Raw genomic sequence first — 22,411 nt, 5'->3', positions numbered from 1 at the left:
GTCCAGCCGGTAATAATAATACCGCGCTCCTGTCTGGCGCCTCCCATCAGCAGATCTCCCAGCACTTTACAGAAGAGGTTGGTATCCCCATTTTACAGATGCGGAAACCGAGGGACAGATTAGTAAAGTGACTTGCCCAACATCACCCGTCTGGCTACCAGCCACACAGGGACTTGAACTAAGGTCTCCAAAGTCCCCACTTGCTAGGGTGACCATATTTCCCAAAGAGAAAACAGGACACGCTGAGCTGTTCGCCCGGGGCCTACCCAACCCCCATACGATGCTCTGGCTGGTCACTGGAACCCTGCGGCCTCCCCCCTCGGCTGTTGTCTGTCACTGGAACCCTGCAGGGCCCCCCTCAGGAGGCCGTTGCCCGTTGCTGAAACCGTGCCAGCCCCCTCCTCCACATGCTGGAACTCTCTGCACCCACCCACCCCCCGCCTCCTCCCCTGGCGAGGGGCTGGCATCTCCGTTCGCCCACCCCGCACTTTCCGCCGCACCGGATTTGTCCTCTTTTGCCCTTGCCAACTGATCAAGTTGGCAAGAACAAGAGGAGACAAATGCCTCCATTTGAAAAAAAAAGTCGGGAGGACCAGGACAGGGCTTACAAAAAGGGACTGTGCTGGCCAAAATGGGACATATGGTCCCCCTACCAGTTGCAGGTCTACCCACTAGCCTAATCTGATCCATTTGCTCAGGCAGATTTAAATCATCCAGCCCTGAGATAGGGATGCAGGTCTCTTCCCATAGCTCTGTTACAAAGCAGTGATCATAGTGTTCCTAAAATAAAGTGTCAGGGCAAACGCTATTTGTCCACAAGAAGAAGACAGCTTGTGTAAGGGGAAGGAGTTCAGTGCAGCACAGCACAGCAGCAGCAGCAGCTATAGAAGCCGTCAGTGGATTCTGATGTGCCTGGTGTGAGCCTTTAACCATTTTAATGTGACACATGCAAGTGGCTTGGGTCTTTTTCATTTTGCGTAGCTGATCCCACAAGCTTTTTTAACTTTGTTTAGATGATAATTTTATGGCTGACTGTTGAAAAGCCTGGTATTAAATAATAACTGCTGTCTTTATGCATATGATCCAAAACTGATTTATTTACTGACTTATTTACTACATCTTCAGTTCAGGTATGCGGGGGGAGCATTTTTATTTATAAAAGCTATTTTTATGACACTGATTGTAAGAATTTCTTATCCACTTAAGTTTCCCTGCCCACTTAGGAACCTCCACTTGCTCACAAACATACACCGTCTCTCGATATTTTCGTGTGGACATTTTAACACAGTGATGTCAGTTTTCACAGACTTGCCACCTTTGATTCATTTGGTGGGAGACACCTTTGCTTTGGATTTATATTAAGACTGTTTTTATGATAATAGATTTTCCAATTAGCCTTTAAAATCTCATCACTAATTTTATTTTGTAATCTCCCTGTCCCTAACTTACTTGTTGTTGTTGTTTGTTTTAATGTCTTAGGAGCCACATGTTTCTCTATGGCTGAAGCAGAAAATCAGAAACAACTTCTCAGGCTGATTCAAGAAGGCAGGCTAGACCTTTTCAAAGAGGAGTTGCAGAGAGATGAGGAAATGAGCAAGGAAGTGCAGCGGAAACACTATGGGAAATCTGGGGATACTCTACTGCACTATGCAGCCAGGCACGGTCACCTGAATGTTCTGACCCATTTAGTAGAAGCCTTGGAAATGGACATTGAGATGTTTAATAATGACTACAAAAGGCCCCTCCACGAAGCAGCTTCCATGGGTCACAGGGATTGTGTGTTGTATCTGCTGGATAAAGGTGCAAGGATAGACTGCTTGAAAAAGGCAGACTGGTAAGTCACTGGCTTGTTTCACTGTAGGATCTGGCTAGTGTTATAAATGTGTTTGGGGGATGGTGGGGGAGCATTGTCTAATAGTTGGCGCATAGGTCCAGGAATCATAATCTAATCCAGATCTCCCACTGACTCACTGATTGACCCCAGTCAAATCACTAACCCTTTTTTGGCTTGTTTTTCCACCTTTAAAATCTAGGGCGCCCAGATGAAAGGATGAGTGAATGAGAAATTCATGGGCAGATAATAATACCTACTTCTGAGTGGTATAGTGAGCCTTAATAAACTGATATTTGGAAATCACTTAAAATGGCTAGCACAGTGGGGACCTGATAACACAAATAACGATATGGTAATACAAATAATAATATTATCAGATTAAAATTGCTATGTAAATGTAAAGTATTACTGCAAGGGACGGAAGCTGCATTATTCACCAAGGTGGTGGTGGGACAGGATTTCCATCACGTGAGGCAGCAAAGAATTCTCAGTTAATATTTAAAGTTGAAATTAGAGCATGAATAGGAGGCACTGACCTAATTCTTATCATTACAAATCATTAGTCTGTTTAGTACTCCTGACATTGACATAATAAGCATGAGCAGGGGAAGATACTTGTCTCACATAGCAAATCTAGATATGTTGTTACCTTTATATTCCCATGGCACCTTTCATTCCTACAAATTCCAAAAGCAACAATACATACTTGTTTGCCCAGCCTCTGGCCGTGGAATCCAGTTGCATTGGGATTGATGCATACCAATCTGTGGCCTTACATATACTATGCATACTTTAGCAAAGAGAAGATTAAATCTCTGCCTACTTGAGAATACATTGTGCTTTCTGTCAGTGTCAAAGAGTTTTGTCCCATCTATGCTTGCAGTTGAATTGTTAAATCATTGCTAATATCAGGTTAGTGCGGTAAAAAGATAAATGTAAGTAGTAGTATGGGAAAACTTCCTGGAAGTGAGATCTAGTATTCACTTTACTTATTTACCCAATTACTAAACTCTCTGGGCACACAGATACTATTCATGCAACGCATGACAAAATTGGGCAACAGGGAAAAGATTTACCCTTAACAGAAATATACATCCACTCACCCCATGCCCCAGTTTAAAACCTGAGGCCTGGTCTACACTTAAAACTTATACTGGGTAGCTGTGTTGGTCATGGGTGTGGAAAAACCACACCCCTAGTGACATAGCTATGCTAACCAAACAGTCAGTGTAGACGCAGCTATGCCGAAAGAAGAGTGCTTCTGTCAGCATTGTTAATGTTATTTGGTCGAGGTACATTGCGTCTGCAATAGGGGCAATGCCACCATAGGCTCTGTAGTGTAGATATAATCTGAGAAAAGAGCTTAGACTCTTTATGCTGTGAAAATGGTGGAGGCCTCTTTGTTTGGGACATTGAAAACAAGGCTAGACCAAGTTCTTCAGTTTGTATCGTGAGGAACAATACAGTACTGCCAGGAAATCAGTGGAGAACTTTCTAGAGTTTACTTTAAGGGATTTGTTTCCCTCCCTCCCTTTTGTAATACATTATGATTTATTATGCACCCATTCTTGGCCTGTATTTAGTCAAAAGTTACGTACTTCAATCAAGCCAATGTCACGTTATCGTCCCTTAAACTGGCATGTAGGCTGACAAAATCAAGCCAGTGAAGAAGCAGCTAAGGGTGACTGTGTGGCAGCAGCCCAGCCAGCCAAGTGGCAGTTTTCTGCTGCAAATTGTGTGCAATCTGCAGTAACCAGCCTTCCGTGGAAGGCGCTGGGTAATGCAATGGTCTTGTCAGGACTAAGGCACAGACCATATATGACTATGCAGCATGCCCTCTGAGATACCAGACTGCTTGTAGCAGCTGTTAAAAAAAAGACACCATGTGTCGCTCCCTCATGGCATCAAAGAGGAGGTGAGATTGTAAAACAAAAGAGAAACATTCTAAGGGCGAAGGGAGAGAGACAACCTCGGGGGTGTCTGCCCTAGATTGAATTGAAGAAATCTCCCAAGAATAAGTAGGCTATAATCCCATCCTGGGAATAAAAGGGAGAGGATTTAGTGGAGTGTTGTTGAGACTTGTCAGTTCTTCATTCTGTTAGTGTTTATATGGTCCAGCTAGACTGAATTTAACACCTCATTGTGCTGAATGTGGTGATGGCTGGTAGGCTTGGCACCTTTGCTACTGCTGTTTGTCTAGAGACATGTTAGTGCAGCAGAGGATTAGTTTAGGTTGTAAACTACTTGGGGACAGGGACAGTGTCTTCTGATCTGCTTGGAGTTCACGAGAATGCTCAAAAAGTACCCACTGCAAGCACTGCCGGGTTTACAATGGTGCCAGTGGCACCATTGTAGCCAGGCCCATGCTCAGAAGGGGCCCTGGCCTGCTCCGCTTGCACTGCGCCCCGAGACCCCGCTGGCTCTGCCGCCCACCACTTGCTCCCCTCAGCCTGCCCGCTGGCTGGCCGGCCGAGGGCTCCTCTCCATCCCTGTCCCCACCCCCCTGCTTCTCTCTGCCCCCTGGCTGGCCTCCAGCGCATCTCTGGCTCTGGGCAGTCTCTGCTTCCCATCACCTGTGCGGCCCTGCCTGTCTCCCCAGAGCTGAGCTGCCTAGGACTGGTGCAGAAGCCTGGCCAGTCTCAGGTCTCAGCTGGTGCGGGGGGACGACAGTCGGGGGGGGGGAAGGGGGTTTGACTGGGCCTCTCCAGGCCCTGGCTCAGCTGATCGCTCCACTCTCAAGGGGCTAGAGCGATTCGCTGCCCCGGGACCAGCCCTGGCTGCGCTGCCAGCTCAGCCTGGCAGACAGTCGCCTCCCAGCAGGGCTGGTGAGGCCGGGAGGCAGGGCGTGGGGGAGCGGGTCTCTTAGGGGTCTGGGGGGGTGCTGGGCTGTGAGGGGGCAGGGAAGATGTGTGTGTTGGGGCACTAGGGAATGAGGGTTCTACAGGGGGTGCTGGGTGTTTGTGGGCAGGGGGGCGCTGGGCAGGGTGGTGTTGTGCAGGGCGCTGTGCGTTTGTGGAGGGGTCGGGCGGGAGGGGTGCTGGGCATAGTGGGTCCAGGGGGGCTCTGGCCATAGGGAGTTGGGGAGTGTTGGTTGGGGGGGCTGTGTGGCGCAGCATGGGCCCGCCCCCTGAGGGGAAGGGGCATGCTGGCAGCACAGGACCAGGTGGGCCACTGTGCCTCTGGCAACTGCTGGTTTGTAAACAGTGCCCTCGCACTGGGCTGGGCGGAGTGGGGCCGCTGCTGCCATGCCATGCCCCATTGCCCCTGGCTGGCCCCTCGCTCTGGGGACTGACCTCCCTGCGCCATGGTCCATTGCCTCCATGGGGGCCCACAAAAGGTTAATCCGGCCCTGACTGCAAGGGTGAAAGAAATACTAGGAGACTGCAAATGTAGGTCCTGACCCTGTAATAACTAGGCACGCTTGCATGTGAATAGTGCCATTGAAGTCAATGGGATTACTCACATGTGTAAAGTTAAGCAGGTGCATAAGTGACTGCAAGAATCAGATGCGAGTCAGGTGGTGCCCAAATCAGTGTCCTGATACTCAAATGTGGACTGTGGCACTGGGGTGAAGCCATAGCTGATCAAATGTAGTTTATTGCAGTTAAATTAAAAAGGGGGCAATGCTATCGAATCAAATATTATTACACTTGTATGCACTTATTTTACCAACATATAAAAGGAGGGTCTTGCGGTTAGGATGTCAGACTGGGTGTCAAGCTATGTGGGTTCTGTTCTTGATTCTGCCACTGACTTGCTATGGGCTTCAGCAAGTCACACTGTATCACAGTTACCCCATCTGTAAAATGAGAATGAGAATTCTTTACTTCTCTGCTGGACATAAGTGTGGTCGTTAATGCTTATGAGAGACACTGAGATTCTCAGATGGAAGGGTCACAATATTAAGTACAGGTAGTCATTACTTTTATTATATAGACCAATTGGGGGTAGTCCTCAAGGCCTTAGGAAGATGCCAGTGCAATCCACAGTCTTATCAAGTTTTTACACCACAATGTAATGAGGACAGTCTTTAATGTTAAAAAAAAAATGTATGAAGAATCACACTTGTGCTGATTGCCCCGCATGAGTATCTCACTGTGAGGCTAGTGCATATTGACTTAGAAGAGGGGTTTGTCCAATTTGTGATTTGTTATCTACAGTCACACCTATCGATGCTGATGAAGGGAATGGGACGGTAGGGGGTAAAAAGTACTGATCTGACCAGCTGCAGCTACAACAGAAAATCTCAAACTGCCTTTCTTTTCTCTCTTATTTTAGTGGAAAACAAGAGCGTGTTGGTATGCCAGTGTGCCCATAAAATTGATTGGTTCCTTGTGATGAGAAGATTTTCCAGTGTCAGCCCTTTGGCTCTTTCTCCAGTTATTCTGCTGTCGCAATGTTTCAACTGGTTGAAACTCACTTGGGCCCAAGTGGCACAGCCAGCCAGGGTGCACAGTGGACAAACTAACTGTGAGAAAATGGTGCTCTAGAATCTGTCATGAGTTCATATGCTGCACCTGTCCAGGCATGCTGATGATCAGCCAGACCATCCACATGTAGCATTGGGGATAGAATCCTGGACTTTGATTTCAAAAGCACCTTGATCACTTGAACTAAAGGAGATCTCCCCTAGATTGTAGTGGCTTTAGTAGATCATCTGTCCTGTCGTTAGGCCGGCTGTAAGAGGATAAGATGATAACACCGCGTTCACTAGGTCCATAGTCCTAGTCCACACTGGCTGGCCAAACTGTCATAGAATCACAGGCCAGAAGGAAACACTAGATCAGCCAGTCTGACCTGCTGTATGTCACAGGCCACCAACACCATCCAGCATCCTCAAACTAAACCCAACAACCAAAATATTGTAGCCCACAAGAGACTAGACTGTTTCGTGCCATAGGCAGAGAACAGGAGGGGCCTGCTGGAGGTCCCTGCAAATGCCAGGTAAATGATTAAATGAGGTATACCCAGATAATCCTGGCAAGTGACCTGCACCCACACACTGTGCTAGAACCCTCTTTAGCCACGATCAACCTTAAATCTTGCTTCAAACTCAGTTGTTACAGCAATGGAGTCTGGATCTTAATGGGTGGGCTGTGGAGCAGTTGGTGGTATAATGAGGATGCATTGTGTTTTTATTCTCCCTTCTCTTTTCAAGGACTCCTCTCATGATGGCTTGCACCAGGAAGAACGTGGAGGTGATTAAAGATCTCATTGAGCATGGAGCAAACCCATTGTTAAAGAACAAAGATGGCTGGAATTGCTTCCATATAGCAAGTCGAGAGGGTGATCCACAAATCATCCAGTACTTGCTTACTGTATCTCCGAGCAGTTGGAACACGGAAAGCAAAATAAAGAGAACTCCTCTGCACACGGCAGGTATGGACCCTACTTCTAATGGCCCCAGAAGAGTTTGTGTCATTCAGGGATTAGAAGAGCATAAGGCTATAATTTTTATCACTTGCAGTTGCCCCTAAAACGGCAGTTTTGAACTGTGCCTGTGTGAAGGGTGATAATGTATTCCTTCTAGGGGTATGAATAATCAGTGCTGGATGTTGGAGCTGTTACTAGACTGGGAGCATACCTGGATTAGCATGCAGGCCTGATTCTCCACTGCATTGCATGTTATATAGTCCTTTTACACCTGTGCAAAGTGTGCCTTATATTCTAATAACATTAATCATGTGCATGGTAGGGAGTGGGGGCTAGTGATCGGATCCTCATTCCCTCACTCACTGTCCCTTAACAGCTTGGTGCCTCAGTTTAACAATCTGTGAGTGGGGATAATACTTGCCAGGCTTCACATGAGTACTTTCAGGATTAATTAACTAAATGCCCCAAAATTTTACTAACGCAGAGTTAAGGTTGCCTGGCTGTGTCTTGTGCCCTTCCAGAACGTTGAGTTCAGCTACGCTCAAACCTCTGAAAATCAAAAAATGAACATTTAAAATTCACGTCACCCCCATAACACAACCTTAATTCTGCCCCTCTGGAGCTGGCAATAGCCCCTGAGAATGGGTCAGTAAGGATGGTGCAAAACTTAACAAACAGCGAAGGGAAATGGTGGATTCTCCATCTCTTGGAGTCTTCAAGTCAAGCCTTTCTGGAAGCTGCTAGAATCAAACACAAGGTATTAGGTGCAACACACCAGTAACTGTATGGAATTCTCTGACCTATGTTATATAGGAGGTAAGACTAGTTAATAGTCCCTCTGGCCTTAAAATGTATGAGTCTAGAATAAGTAGATATGAGGAAGGATTAGGAGAATGTGTCATCGTTGTGTTGTGTTCCATAGATTTGAATTCCAGCATTTAATGTGTAAGTGCTGGAGCTCCATTCACTGTGTGGGGTGTAAGCGTACAGAATGGTAGAGGGACCAGTTAGAACAGCTCGGCAGAGCTGTGACTGCAATGTGAGAAAAGGCCATGTGTACCTTCCGGTATCAAGCATAGCTTATTTCAGTGCTGAGCTCTGTCGTCTGTGTCAGTAGCAGTGCATAGGGGTATTCTTGCCGTGGGGACTGTCAGCAGTGTGGTGGTCTCTGCGGCTTAGTGAGGGGCGAGTGAAGGCCATGTATCAGAAGGAATCCTCAAGGCAAGGGTGAAGGGATGGTAACATTTATCAAGTCTAGAGTGGTTTGTGGGGAGTGGGCTCAATGTTTGAGTGTAGGCCCAGGTGTAGTGTAGGTAGCTCCAGTTTGCGACACCTGATCTAAACCTGAGTTTTGCTTTAACGAAGAGAAAGTGTTTGTTAGACTTTGTTCAACAGTGCTCACGTGCTCTGTTCTCAGAGTGATCTGTAGAATGCTGGTGTGTACTCTGGGTGTACTGGATCATCACTCAAAGAGGGCAGAGAGAGCTAAGGTTGCTTTGCGGGGGTGGCATCCACCTTCTGTACTTCCTGGATTTCTGAAGTTTATTTGCTTTACTTTAACTCTTGGTTTCCTGGCTTTCAGAGGTTTGAATGCAGCTGAACTAAATATTCCTGAAGCCCATGAGGCACCACTGGGTGTCCATAACTCTGCTCCTTGCCACTCCATGCCCCTGGTAAGCTTGGAGGGGGCATGGGGAGGTGGGAAGATGGTGTGGCTGTCAAAAGTCCACATACCAGCTGCAGGCAGGAGAGCGGGGCAGGAGAATGGAAATGCAGATCTGGGCCTGGTGTATGGGGAATGAGCTCTCATGTCCTTCTGCAACATAACAGACTCAGGTGTGAAATGGCTCATTCATCTCAGTGAGATGTTGTCAGCTGAATGAGACCACCCCATAGGAGATGAATTTAGCCTGTTACAATAGCTCCTTACCCGAGTCTCAGCAATGTGTTTGAGGCATGCTTTGAGCCTGCCTGTTCTCAGTTCCCAACCACAATCTTAGTGCTGTGTGTAGTGCCATGCAGAGTACACCTGTTCTCAGCTTTGCATGCCAGTTTCTGCATTATGTGCCCGTTCCATGCACCGAACATGCTTGTTCCCAGCTCCCCATCCCAGTCTCAGCACTGTGGGGACTTGTTTTGAATGAAGGACAGAAACAGGGTGTGTGGATGTGGGGAAGTTGGGAAGGGGGTAGAGCTGAAGGCCCCAAATCCCCTATTAGCTCTGGTATAGCTCTGGCCCCTCCTTCTTTCCTCCCTACACTCCCCTGCACTGCTCTGACCTCCCTTTACCCCTAGAAGCAGCAGTACTGGGGGAAGGGTGAGCCTCCACCCCCTTCCCCGCTGCTGGAGGCAGCATGGGAAATGGGATGCTCTGCCCCTTCTAGATCTCAGCTCACATTGGGGGGCAGAGAGAGCGGCTCCACGCCCCCCTGCCCCCCCAAAAGTAGCAGGGCCCTGTAGATGCTGGTTCACACATGGGGGTGCCCAGCTCTCCCCAGGGCTGGGGGATTGCTGCTGCCCCAAGCCCCCCTCCCATTTGTGTGAGGTGCATTCCCATTTGGCACCCAGCTGTCGCCCTGAGAGATGTGGGTGTGAATGGGAGACATCTCCTACCTACCCCTCCACCACCCTGCTCAGCAAGGACAAGAGTAATGCCTAGATACCCAAATTAGCGATCAGGGCTCTATTACACTGGGCCCTGAAGACACACGTAACAAAAAGATAGTCACTGCCCCAAAGAGTTTGCAGTCTGAGTATAAGACAAGACAATGGGTGGGTACAACAAAAGACGGGGAACTCATTGTGACTGATCAGTGCTATAAACCATGACCACAACACACCAGCTTCATTGTTCGACTGTTGCTATTACAGTGTTGCCAACTTCCACAATTTTATCATGGCCCTAGTGATTTTAGGGGTGAAAACACGGCAAAAGGCGCCAACTCGTGAATTATTCAAAATGGCCGCCATCTCCTATAATTGTCAGTGGGGCTGAGCTTTGAAGCCAGCAAGACGGCCACTATTTCCCTACAGTCTATCTGCCTGTGGAACGAGGCTACCCTTAATAAAGATGGCTGCCACCTCCCACTGTTTGCAATGAGATAGAAGCCGTGTCCACGGGCAGAACGGCCCAGAGGGCTGGGTAGAACACAGGGACTGTGAGGCGCAGCAGAGACACTGTGAAGGGTGGGCGAGGAGAACGATGGGGAGCACGGGGCAGATTTAGGGGTTGCAGATGAATGGGATGCAGGGGAAGGCTGAGAAGGGAGTTGCAGAGAAGTGGTGGGGGGCAGGAGGAAGGCTGCAGGGAGTGCAGAGGAGTTGGAGGAGCAAAGGAGTATGGGGGACAGGAGGGAGGCTGAGGGGGGCGGAGAGAACAGTGATGGGGCAGGAGATGGAGGGGATTTAGTGGCAGCTCCCCAGCTTGGGGATGATGATGGAGAAGGGGAGTCCTGTTCTAGCAGCCAGGGGAAGGCAGCGTTGCCACCTCACAAACTGATCATGTCACAGGATTTTGGTGCCTGCAGGAGAAACTGTTGCAGTGACATGAGAAACTCCACCGATCTCATGATTTTCAGGGCTGGGCACGGGGGCAGAGCTCTGTGAAGGGGCCTTGGGGCTAAGGACACAGATGTGCCCTGCCACTGAGCCTTGCCTTCACATATGGCCTTACAGCAGAGATAAAGTCCTAGGGCAGCTGGAGGTTGGGAGATGGGAAGTCAGGGAAGTAGCGCTGCTGGGTCTCAGGTGGAGAGGTCCCAGGCTAGCGCGAGGCACAGAAGTGCTGCTGGTGTACCTGGACAGAAGACAGTAATAGGAAATGGGATGACAGTTCCCCTGTCCCAGGGATGAGGCAGAAGTCTCCATCTGAGAAGCCAGGGAGAGGCGTGCATTTTTGGGAGCGTTAGAGGTTGACTTTTCAGCCCAAAATTGTCACACACGTAGTGACAGAGGAATCGAGGGGAGTTACAAAGTTAAAAGACAGACTAAAAATCTCATGATTTTTTCAATTTTGTGATTTTTGAGGGTCTGCCTCATGATTGTTTGATCTCTTGAGGTTGGCAATGCTGCTGTTAAAGCTCAGACTATCACTTGTGTGCAACATATGCTGAGAGCTCTTCTTCAGCTGCAGTTCTGTGGTTGGCTGTGGGGACCAGAACATTTACTGTGTTGTCCTCCTTAATCAAAATGAGTAAATAACCTGATATTAGCAGCTGTGAGTTTGGTTTTATTATATGAAAGTGGCCTACAAAGGAAAAAAATAGGGTTCGTCTCCCATTTTGCTGCAGTATCATGTATTAAGAAGGCCAGAGAAGATTTTACATTTGCAATTCAGATCCTTTTTACCCTGGGGTTTTCCCCCAGGAGACTTGATGACTGGAGATGTGCTAAGTGCATGTTCTTAGCATGTCTGTTCTCAGCTCCCAATGGTCAGTGTGTTGTACTGTGCTGTGCACCAAACACGTCCAGCTGAATTATCAAGGAAGCAAAACCTGAGCAACTGAGAGTGGAAAGGAATATTTTTCAGACTGTTTAAAACTCTTTGTTCTGTACACTCGCGCTCTCTCTCTCTCTTCAGTTCAGGGCAAACAGAGCTTCCACTTCACTTCTCTCTCCTGGTTTGTCTGGAGAGTCCTTGGAGGACATAGAGACGATTGGATATTCCTGATACGTCTAATGTAAAAATAACAAGCAGTAAAAGGTTTCAATTAAAATTCTTTCAGGGCTTCTTTATACATCACAAATAAGCCCAAAGGGGAACAGACCCACTTATTTTTCCTTTGTAGGTGGCAGGAAACATGAATTACCATCCACTTCCTCTCTCTCGCAGCAATGCACGGCTGTTTTGACGTAGTGAAAGCACTTCTTGAGAGGTAAGCAGGCTTCCTGACCCAATTTTTTTGTGAAATTTAACCACCCACACACACCCACTCTTTCTCCCTTCCCTCCTCCCAGCCCATTCCCCCTTTTCATTTACAGCACATGGCCTGCTTGACTAAACAGACACCAAGAACATTGATGCCATTGAGAAATCCCAGCTGCACAATTGTGAGCCCTGGGAACCTATCAATTTCCTCTCACTTTTCACAGCTGATTATGGTGATTTCAGATGTATTTACTCCCTGGATTGCCTCAGAATTCACTGTGACATAGGCTCTAATTACATAACCAGCCTGAAAAAAGAAAAAAGAAAAGGAGTACTTGTGGCACCTTAGAGACTAACCAGTTTATTTGAGCATGAGCTCTATAACCAGCCTGGGTCCTTACAACAAGGAGAGAACCATCTGGGCCTAGTTTATCCCTGCTGTAATTCCTCTGGGCTTGACTGAGCCCAGCTACTGCATTTGCCTGCACCAGGGAGACCCACTGTGCCACAATACAGGGGTTCACCCTGAGATGAGGGCACCACCTTCTTTCTTGCTTTCCTCCAGGGGTAGCTGTATTTTCTGCCTGAGGCTCCATAGAGTCCTGGCATTGGAGAGTCTTCTGGGAAACTGCATTGAATCATTCTGGCCACACTTCCTTCCTTACCAGTGCTGCCCACTGTTGAAGCTGCACTTGGAAGAAGGGAGGCTCTAGCCATCTCCTTCCACACCCTCCCCAGTATCAGACTTCACACCCCTCCAAGCCCCACTAAACTCTGGTTTACAATTGGCATGGGGTGGATTTGATCCACTGTGTTGTCACTGAGGCAGATTCTCAGTTTTGACTCAGTCTTTACTCAGGTTGAATTCCCATTCATTCTAATGAGATTTCTGCCTGAGTCCCATCCTTGGGATTTGGCTCACAATAATAATGATGTATGTAGTGCCATGTTTGTACACTGTACAATAAGGATGCAATTAATTGCTGTGCCAGCCCAGGGCCTGTGCGCCACTTATCTCCCACAGAAGTTCTATTCGGAGACTTTAAGTGTGATGTAAGTGGCGTATAGACCTTCTGCCCCTCTTATGCATGGGGGAGAAATTCACCCTGCAGGAATTGAGCCAAACAAATCACAGCTCTCTGCCCCAAAGAGATCAGGGTCACTCTAAAGGCACATGCCAACACCCAATATGATACAACACAGGACAAAGAGAGAGGGGCATGTGATCATTTTAGCTGGAATGCCTCACGTACAGGTCTAAAGCCTTCTGGTCAAATACAATGAGACAGTCCAGCTACTATGACCTGCTCCGACAACACAAAGCAGCCCTGAGTGCACCGGTTTCAAGCATGTGTTTTATGATCTTTCCAAGGTGCCCATATGAACCTGACAGCAGGGACAAATGCGGAGTGACTCCCTTTATGGACGCGATACAGAACGGGCACATTGACGTAGCCCAGCTACTTCTAGAAAAGCATAAGGTATGGTGTCAAGAGACCCACGCTGCCTTTTCTCCAGGTTCCGGTTACAAAACGCCACCCACCAAAGAGAACAATATTAGCTCTTGTACTTGTATGGGGCCATATCTGGAGGACTTTACTCATGCAAACTCCCCCTGAAGCTAATGGAAGGACTGAGTAAAAAGTGAGTGGTGTGGTTAATGGTGGTGATTCCACTAAAGACCAGAATGTGTGCCCATGACTCCCACTGATGAGCTGTTACCAAGCTATGATTGGCTCAGGGGGGCTACTCATGAGCAGCAAGAAGGCCTTCACAGTCTGACCCTAATGATCAATACTTAGGCCCAGATTCCCCAAGGTATGTGAGCACCTAACGACCAGTGATTTCAATGGAAGCTAGGTGCCTAAGTACCTTTGTGAATCTGGGCCTTAGAGCTTTACCTCTTTGGAATCATAGAATATCAGGGTTGGACGGGACCTCAGGAGGTCATCTAGTCCAATCCCCAATTTTTGCCCCAGATCCCTAAATGGCCTGCTCAAGGATTGAACTCACAACCCTGGGTTTAGCAGGCTAATGCTCAAACCACTGAGCTATCCACCTGCCCCATAATGATTTGTATAAATACTAGCTAGGTAACAGATCATCACTAACACTCCTGTGACATAGGGATGTCAGTCTCATCCCCATTTTACAGATGGGGAAACTGAGGCACAGGGTGGGTAAAGTGACTTACTTGCCCAAAGCTACAGAAGGAGCTTGTGTCAAAGCTGAGATTAAAACCTGGGCATTCCTGGCTCTCTAGCCTATGCTTAAACCATACTTGCAGAGTTTCTTCTGGCAGTAGATTTACAAGGACCAGTAGATTTCCTGCTGTGGTTGTGTTGGAAGCGAACTTTCTCTGCCTATAACAGCTGTAGCTCCCAGTATTTTTTCCCAGTGACCTCTGATTTCCTTCTAAAAGGCTCAAAGGGCTGTTGTTAGATCCAGTTTTATATTCAAAATAACAAACACTTCATTACTTATGTACTGTTGTCAACTTAGACTATGAAACCCTCAAAGTATTAAAAAAATCTAATTTATTTCTCACTGTTTGTGAAGTTGGTTTGCATTTGCATTTCTCACCGCATGGACAATGGGAAGAGACTGTTCGTTTCCTAGACAGTTTCATTTCTGGTCCTCGTGCGCTGGCGTGGTGCTGCAATGTTTGGATGGCAAATGCTAACCAGGCAGAACTGCCAACTTCAGGTTTTCAAAAATCAAGCATCAGCCCCTCAAAATCAGGAAATTGGCTTAAGAATCATCAGATTTTTTTTTTTTTTAAATTGTCAGAAATTAGGGTTTGTGGCTGAGCCTGGGACCAGCTGGCTCTGCCTCCCTAGTGAGCAAAGGAGGACTCTCAGTCGAAGCACAGGTGGCTTGCAGCAGAATCACTTGATTAGCCAGACAGCCCAATTGGCTGGAGGAACCAACAGATGTGCTCTTAAGCCCAGCAGCAGCCATTAGGCCAATGGCTGCTCAGCACGTATGCATGCAAGCTGTGATCGCTCCTGTGCCAGCCCTGCTCTACTCCTTGACTCTGACTTCTGGTTCTTGACCGCCACTGCTCAAAACACTAGGCCTGACTGCTGCTGCTCCAGCCACTGGGCCTAACCACACACATCCTGGTCCGTGACAGTATTAATGCATTTTGCATTCTTTTTATTTGCCTTCTGGTCTTCAAAATTTTCTATGCTAGCCATCAAAGCTAAAAACATACTTGTGTTTTAAATGAAAGCTGTTCACATGACTCCAGAAGCTGGGGTTTTAAGAAAAATACTAAATATAGGCACAAGACTTGCTATAAAATTGTGAGACCTGGCGGCACTTAAAAGGGGAATGTTTGCTTGTCTTAAACTCTTTCAACTGAAATTTAATTAAAAGAAATAACAGAACAGTATGATTATGATTAAGTATAACACACATTATGATAGTGCCTGAAGGCCCTCATGAGAATTGGGGCTGTACAAACACATTTGCAAATCCAAATTTGACTTGATAGCGTCCCTTTACATGTTGGGACCAGACTCCTTTGATTTGCTAGATGTTAATATCTAGCATACTGTGAAATGATGACCTTGTTGTAACTAGACTACTGTGTTGCATGCATTTGGAAAGACAGTGGTTTTATAAAGGTGTAGCTTCATTGATGTCAATAAAGTTTCTCCTGATTTACACCAGTGGAAAGGAAAGGAGAACTGGGCCCAGAAGCCTTTGCTAATCATTTCCAAAGCTTGGTAAATGAGCTGATGCAAATGTGTACACACACACACAGGTTTTATCCCAGCATTACATAATCCTGCTGGAGTAGGGTGAGTAATTTTTTTGATGGATGAGTAAAATATCATGTGTTTTCATTATTGTCATTGTCATGGCAATGGCCGGACCCATTGTGGGTACACAAGTTGGCGATCATTCGTGGCAATTTGGCACAGCTGTTCATGGGTCCTTATTTCCCACCCGCTAGGTCTGTTATACCGCTGCAGATGCTGTAGGTGCTCGGCCTTTGCACCAGGCAGCAGTCACGGCCCAGGACGAAGCCATCCGATTCCTTGTCTCTGATCTCGGTGCCGATGTCAATGAGAGAGCAACGTCAATCCAACTCACGGCGCTACATTATGCAGCCAAGGTTTGCCTCCTTTTGATTGCTCCCTGTGCAATGCACACATGCCATAAGAGAGATGATGGGATATGTCAGCATGGTCTTTGCCCTGAGTGCCATCTGAAGACTGGCTCAGTTAGCACCTTGCAGAATGGTACAACTTCTGCCATGGGCAGCGGGTGAACCCCCCCTTCCGGGAGGCTAGCCCCCTGAGCCCACCCCATCTACCCGAGTCCCCCCTCCTCCGCCCGCCGGAGCCCCAAGCGCCCTCCCTTCCTTTCCTCCTGCCCCCTGTAGCTGGAGGAGCCCCAGCTGGCCTACCTCAGCTGCTACCTCAGCTGCACTGGTTGAAAGTCCTCTTGGTTGCCAGGGGTGCATTTTATAGTGTGGGGGGGGGGGGGTGTGACTGTAAATGTGCTTTGGAAAAGATCCCAGCTCTGCCATGGCAAATGACTACACCGTTTGATTTGCAAAAATGTTTGATGGTTTTTTGTTCCTCTCTGAGAATCAGTGTCACTTGCACTGTGCAGCCTAATTTGTTTTGAGGTTTTTGTGCATTTATAAATACATTAAAATCAAATTATGCTTTCAACTCAATTTGCTGCTAAGGCCGTTGTAGCTGAGCCATCTGCTAGCTCACGATTTTTATTGCTGTCGGTGTGTGCGTGCAGTAGTGCACTGGGTGCTGTGAGCAGAGGGAATATGCAGCTTTTACAGTAAAGGGGAGGGGAGGTACAAATAAGGGCTATCCACATTCATGCTGCAGAACAAAGCCTAATTAGCGCAGGTGAGGAAGAAACAGCCAAATCAGATGCATTATTTAGGGGAAATGGGAGGGCTAAAGTTTCCTCTGAAGCATCCAAAATTGGCTACAGCCAGGGAGAAGATCCAGGACCCGATGGATCATTAGTCCATGTCACTGAGGCAATCTCTGGGTTCTTCTAAGATTCTACAAATATCATAGAAATCCTTTGGAAAATGCCAGTGCCCTCAGGGCTAATGCAAATAGATAGCAAATCCAGCTCAGTTGGAAGCTATTAATAAGACAAAGGTCTCTCATCTAAAACACACACCCACTAGTGGCAATCCTAGACTTCTGTAGTAATTAGACCAGATTTCCAGTATGGGAGAAAACACAGTTTCCTAATGAAGCCTAATGCTTTTAACAAATCATCAGCTGCCAGTATTTGTATTGTTAACAGTAAATCGAGGATTCTAGGGCTGACTGGCCAGCAGAGGATAAAAGCAATTGGATTCAGGCCTGGTCTATAGTTCAAATGTAGGTTGACATAGCTATGGCACTAAGGGGTATGAAAGCTCCTGAGCACCGTAGCAATGCCTCCCTGAGCCCCAGTGTAAACACAGCGAGGCTGATGGAAGAATGATACTGTATATCTAGCTGCCATTGCTCGGGGCAGTAGGGTTCCTGCAGTAATGGAAAAGCCCCTTCTCTCACTGTAGGCTGTCTGTGCTATGGGGCTGTGCTGCTGTAGACCCCGTAGTGCAGACAAGGCCTTAGGCATTTATGTGCGCCTGCCTACTGACAAGGGAGCGCTTCCGCCGGACAACCAGCCACCGAAATGCCGCCCAGAAGTGGCAACGCCAAGAAGCATCGCCGCTGAAATGCTGCAGCTTCTCGGCGGCATTTCGGTGGCGACGCTTCTCGATGACACCGCTTCTCGGCGGCATTTCGGCGGCTGGTCAGCCGGCGCCCGCCACACTCTTCGGGAAACATGAATATGCTATAACGACAGAAAGGTTGGGGGCCACTGCCTTAAATGGACTAACTAACATGCTAACAAGAAGCGTCTTTAGGCCTTTTCACTAGGGGTCATTCTACATGAGCTCTCCTGCCTTTGCTAGCCTGGGTGGAGCTGTACTGGTGATAAAGCAACAGTGGGAAAATTCTTTAAAATCCTCAGAGCAGACACAGACTTTCAGTCCTGGGGCCTTTGAATTCCACTTGTCATGCCAGTTGAACTCTACTGAATAACAGGACTCGTGGCATTCAGAGGCTCCAGGATTCTGGTGTATTTTGCAGGAGGATCTTGCAGGATTCAGCATTGCTCTAAAAGCAGAGCGTGGTCCAAGCTGAACTCTCTCAAGCTTGGTTCCTGATCCAGCTGCGTATCTGAACTTTGCAGCCTGGGCTTGTCTCTGTTTCAGAGGCTGTGCATCTTAGTGACATACCATCCCTCTGCTCAGAGTGGTGCATTCCCAGAATGGAGCAGAAAGGATGGCTGGAGAGCGCCATTCCCTTCCCTTACGGGGCTGCGTGTTTTTCCCCTGCTGGCTTAGTGAAGAAGGGATATGCTGACTCTAAATTCCTTGTGTGGCAGCAACAACTTGGTTCTCCTAGACCCCTGGGCTGGCCTGCATGCTTTCTGTTGTTACATACCTGACTGGGGTGGCCAATAAGTGAATTGGTGGGACCCTTGATACAGGAGACGGGGATCCACATCAAAAAACCCACCACCACAGTTAGCAATAATGGGCTTCTCTGTTGGCAGTTTCAGCTGAGCGGGTAAAGATCAAAAATAATCCTTTCACCCCTAGAGGTGATTCCCACTCAGAGTTCAGGTTAACTAGCAGGGTGTGTGGGACAAACTGCCCATACTCTATCTGTTCAGTGGATAGGTTGAGGATTTCAGTCTCCAGCATTTGAAAAGGGATCTCTCACTGGTACTCACAGTAAGGTGATGAGCATTCCCACGTGGGAGCTGAGAGCGCTCAGCACCTGACCGGATTGGGTCCTACACTCTCTCTCTCACTTTCTAAACATGGCTGTGCAATTTAGTGTGGGTTACGGCAGGAGCCTGCTCTATAGGTTTTAAGGACAATAATCTTGATTGACAGAAGCAATTAAATCATAGGGGAACCCCTGCAATTCTGCTTACCGCTGTTACGGCAAAAGAGCTCTAATAGGCATGCGAGGCCATCACAAATGTCACTCACAAGTGCTGGTCGATGGCCAGAGTCTCAGCCCTGCTCTGGTGTCTCGGCACGGCTGTGGCAGCACAAAGGGACAGTGAATACAGTTTATCTGCTAGTGGCGAATTCCCGCTGCATAGGGAGAATTGCTGAGTGGCATAGAGCTGTCCTAGTAGCTCTGTCTCTGTGCGGGAGATGTTCCTGGGGAAGAGGCGACGTGGCAGGAACACAGCTGTGCTTTGGCGATCTCCAGCTGCTGGAGTAGCCCCTTGGGGATATTGGCAGCCAAGTACAGCTTGCTGCTGCTCTAAGATATGCCAGGGGCTGAGGCAGACCCTGGTTGGCCCCAGGATCAGGGAGCCGCAGCCCCCACCTCTCTGCTCCTTGACGGGACACAAGAATCTGCACCTGTATCTATAGCTCTCCGAAGGTTTGCCAGTTTGCTTATGGTGCTGCTCATTGGCCATATAGAGAGCTCTTGTAAACATTGCTTTACAGAGGAATTTTTCTATTCCCACTCCTGTAGGTTATATTAGGCTCACAAATGAAAGATTTAAAGGGCTGGTTCTGCTTAACAATCATGCAACAGATGTGTTTGTGCTTAAAACTGCAGGAAGGACATACAAGTACCATCCAAATGCTCTTGTCCCTCGGCGCTGATCTGCATGCTAAAGATGGGAAAAGTCGATCTGGTAAGGCCCTTTGGTTGGTTGTTGTTTCTAGAGCATCAGTGCTGCAGAGGGCACTTTAAAAACAGGTAAGAAGACAGGATCCCTGCCCCAGAAAGATCACAGCATAGTGTGTTCAATGCCTAATCTTCAGCCAGTGCCAGGTGTATGACTTGTAAATGAATAGTAAGTGGAATTTGGATGCAAAGCTTGTCACCGTAGTAATTGCATTGAATTGGCAATGTCTTCTGTGCACAATAATAAATGAGTCACCCTTCGGATTATTGTTTCTAAAAATGAAATGGTTTTCAACGCAGCCAAAACTGGCAACTCATGGCTTCTCCAGAGTGATCAGGTTGGTCTAAATACTTGTTTTTAGAATCATCATGAACAGTCCCCTCATCAGCCAGTCAATCAGTCAGTCTCTTTCTCTCTCCCCCAGTCTACATATAGATCAGGTGTGCTTAGGCTCTGTTACACTCACCTGCCCCGGTTACAGTGCAAGTGGTTCAGGTCACCTGTACAGCTGCATTTTTTCCTCCATGACCTTGAGTCAGCCACTCTTGCTCATTCACTCCTTGACGCCCTACTGTGTTCTGGCTTAGCCTGGACCTCTATCCCACACTGCCTCAGCTGTTCGTGCTAGTGACAGGGGATTGTGGGTGTCTGTCATGTACTTTGGGGTATCCTCCTGTACAGAGAGCTGTGAGGTGCTGAGTGTCTCTTGCAAGACGCTGAACATCCTCAGCTCCCAGTTGATTTGAGAGCAAGTGGAAGGCTCTCGGCAGTCTGCAGAAGGCCCTTGGCGCCCAGCAGGATTGGACCAAGAAAGAAGGCCGGTGGACTGGCTAACCTAGCTATCAGGACAAAGTGCAAGCAGTACAACAGCCATGCTAGAACCCACTTACAGCCTGGTCAACATGCTGCAGCCTTGCTACTCTGCAAGACTGACACATGGTCAGAGCCGTCCCTTGAGTATGGCGAATCGGGGTGACTGCTCTGGGCCCTGCGCTTTGGGGGGCCCCGCACTTCAGTGTGTGTGTTGTGTGGGGGGCACTAGGCTGGCCCGGGGGGGGGGGTGTTGGAGTGCCTGGGGGGCCAGGCCGGCCCGGGGGGTTAACGGGGGGCCTGGTGCTGGCAGCAGGGGTTGGGTCCACACTCACCAGCAGGAAGTGTGTTTTGTATTTAATTTTTCTCGCTCGGCCACTGTTGCACCGGCCGCCAGCTTCCCAGCACCGCCGGAACACGCCAGCACCAGGCTGACCCCATCCATTGCACTTCCACCCCGGACCCCTCCCTTCTCCGGGACCCCCAGCACAGGGGGCCCCCTCACCCCAGCTCAGGTGCCATCCTGTGACTCTCCATCGTCCCCCACCCTCCTGCACTGGTGTTTCCTCCCCACACCAGATTTCACCTGTATAAAAAATGTTAACGGGGGGCCATACAGGCTGATTTGTCCCGGGCCTCCGCCCCCCCCCCCCTCCCGGGATGGCCCTGCACATGGTACATTGTATGGTTAGGGACCGTGTGCCAGATCTGCAACTGATCCTACCTCTGCATAGCTCAACTGAAATCAATGGAGCCTCTACCCATCAATGTACACCAGAGCTGATCCTGTGTGTTCCATGGATTCTGTGGATGGAATCAGCCGTTACACACAGTACAGATCTTAGCCACACACACAGTACAGATCTTTTCTTTCCTTACCAAGACTCTCAGGGCCAGATTCTGTACGTTGCTGGGGCTGGTCTCCTGTGAAAGTGGCACCCATTGATTGAAGGATCCTGGATTGTCATTCTTGCTAGTGATATTGTACAGGGTGAGGCGGATAGTGCTTTATTTGAACGTGGCAGCTCCTTGCTGCGCAAAACAAACCGAAACATTCTTATTTAATTTCCCACTCCTGTTGTCTGCATCCATAATGGACACAGCAGTGCAGTTTCAAGGCCCAGGAGTGCAGAATGCAGGGCACTGATTGCATGTGATAATTGAAAAAAGAATTAAAGTCATTACTCATCCGTGGCCAGTTTTTCCTGGATTAATTCCCTTTGCTGGGAGTCTGACATTTGCGTTGCATATGAAATACAAATCCCTGTTTGCGGATTTCATTTCCATGTTAATGTCCTGTCTCCTTACAGCCCTGCACATGGCCTGTGCAGGCCAGCACGCAGCCTGTGTGTGGCTTCTCCTGCAGGCTGGATTGCAGGACTCTCTGGACGACACTGGAACATTTGCACGGCAGCTTGCCAAGAAACCGGACGTCCTACAGCTTTTCAAGGGAATAAATGTTAGCGCATGAAACTGACAGAGGAGAGAATAAAAGTTTTTTTTCAGCATCACTGTTTTGTGTTGTGCCTGATAGAACTATTAACAAAGGGCCAAATCCTGAGGGCCTCACTCAGGCAAACTCCTATTTAAGACAATGGAGGTTGTGCTGAGTAAGGACTGAGTAAAATTGCTCATTGGAAATATATTAGGAATAAAGCTACATAGGAATGTCTCATATTACATAGATTTTGACCCAAGGGTATAATGGGGTTAATACACTCCATAGGACGGGACTTACAGACACTTGTCTAGTGCCCCATCATCATAGGATCTCTACCAGTTCTCGCACCAGCTATTTGGTTGCTGGGTTG

General features: G+C 48.1%; 1 protein-coding gene across 2 annotated transcripts; it reads left to right on the top strand.

Moving 5' to 3' along the window:
• Window positions 1-839: 839 nt before the first annotated feature.
• Window positions 840-22,087, top strand: ANKRD16 (ankyrin repeat domain 16). Of its 2 annotated transcripts, none has more exons than XM_074952999.1 (8): window positions 840-915; window positions 1,480-1,834; window positions 6,993-7,213; window positions 12,039-12,081; window positions 13,447-13,555; window positions 16,039-16,200; window positions 19,718-19,796; window positions 21,911-22,087. In XM_074952999.1, the coding sequence occupies exons 2-8, from the start codon at window positions 1,497-1,499 to the stop codon at window positions 22,069-22,071; spliced, it is 1,113 nt and encodes a 370-aa protein (XP_074809100.1). In that variant the 5' UTR covers window positions 840-915; window positions 1,480-1,496; the 3' UTR covers window positions 22,072-22,087. The 2 variants fall into 2 exon arrangements, with proteins under 2 accessions (XP_074809100.1, XP_074809090.1); XM_074952989.1 differs by lacking the exon at window positions 840-915 and adding an exon at window positions 963-1,130.
• The last annotated feature ends 324 nt before the right edge of the window (window positions 22,088-22,411 follow it).

This window comes from Natator depressus, chromosome 1 (assembly GCF_965152275.1).
Source record: "Natator depressus isolate rNatDep1 chromosome 1, rNatDep2.hap1, whole genome shotgun sequence".
NCBI lineage: Eukaryota > Metazoa > Chordata > Testudines > Cheloniidae > Natator > Natator depressus.
The sequence above is the reverse complement of the archived record's forward strand: the minus strand, read 5'-3'. Positions and strand labels throughout refer to the sequence as shown.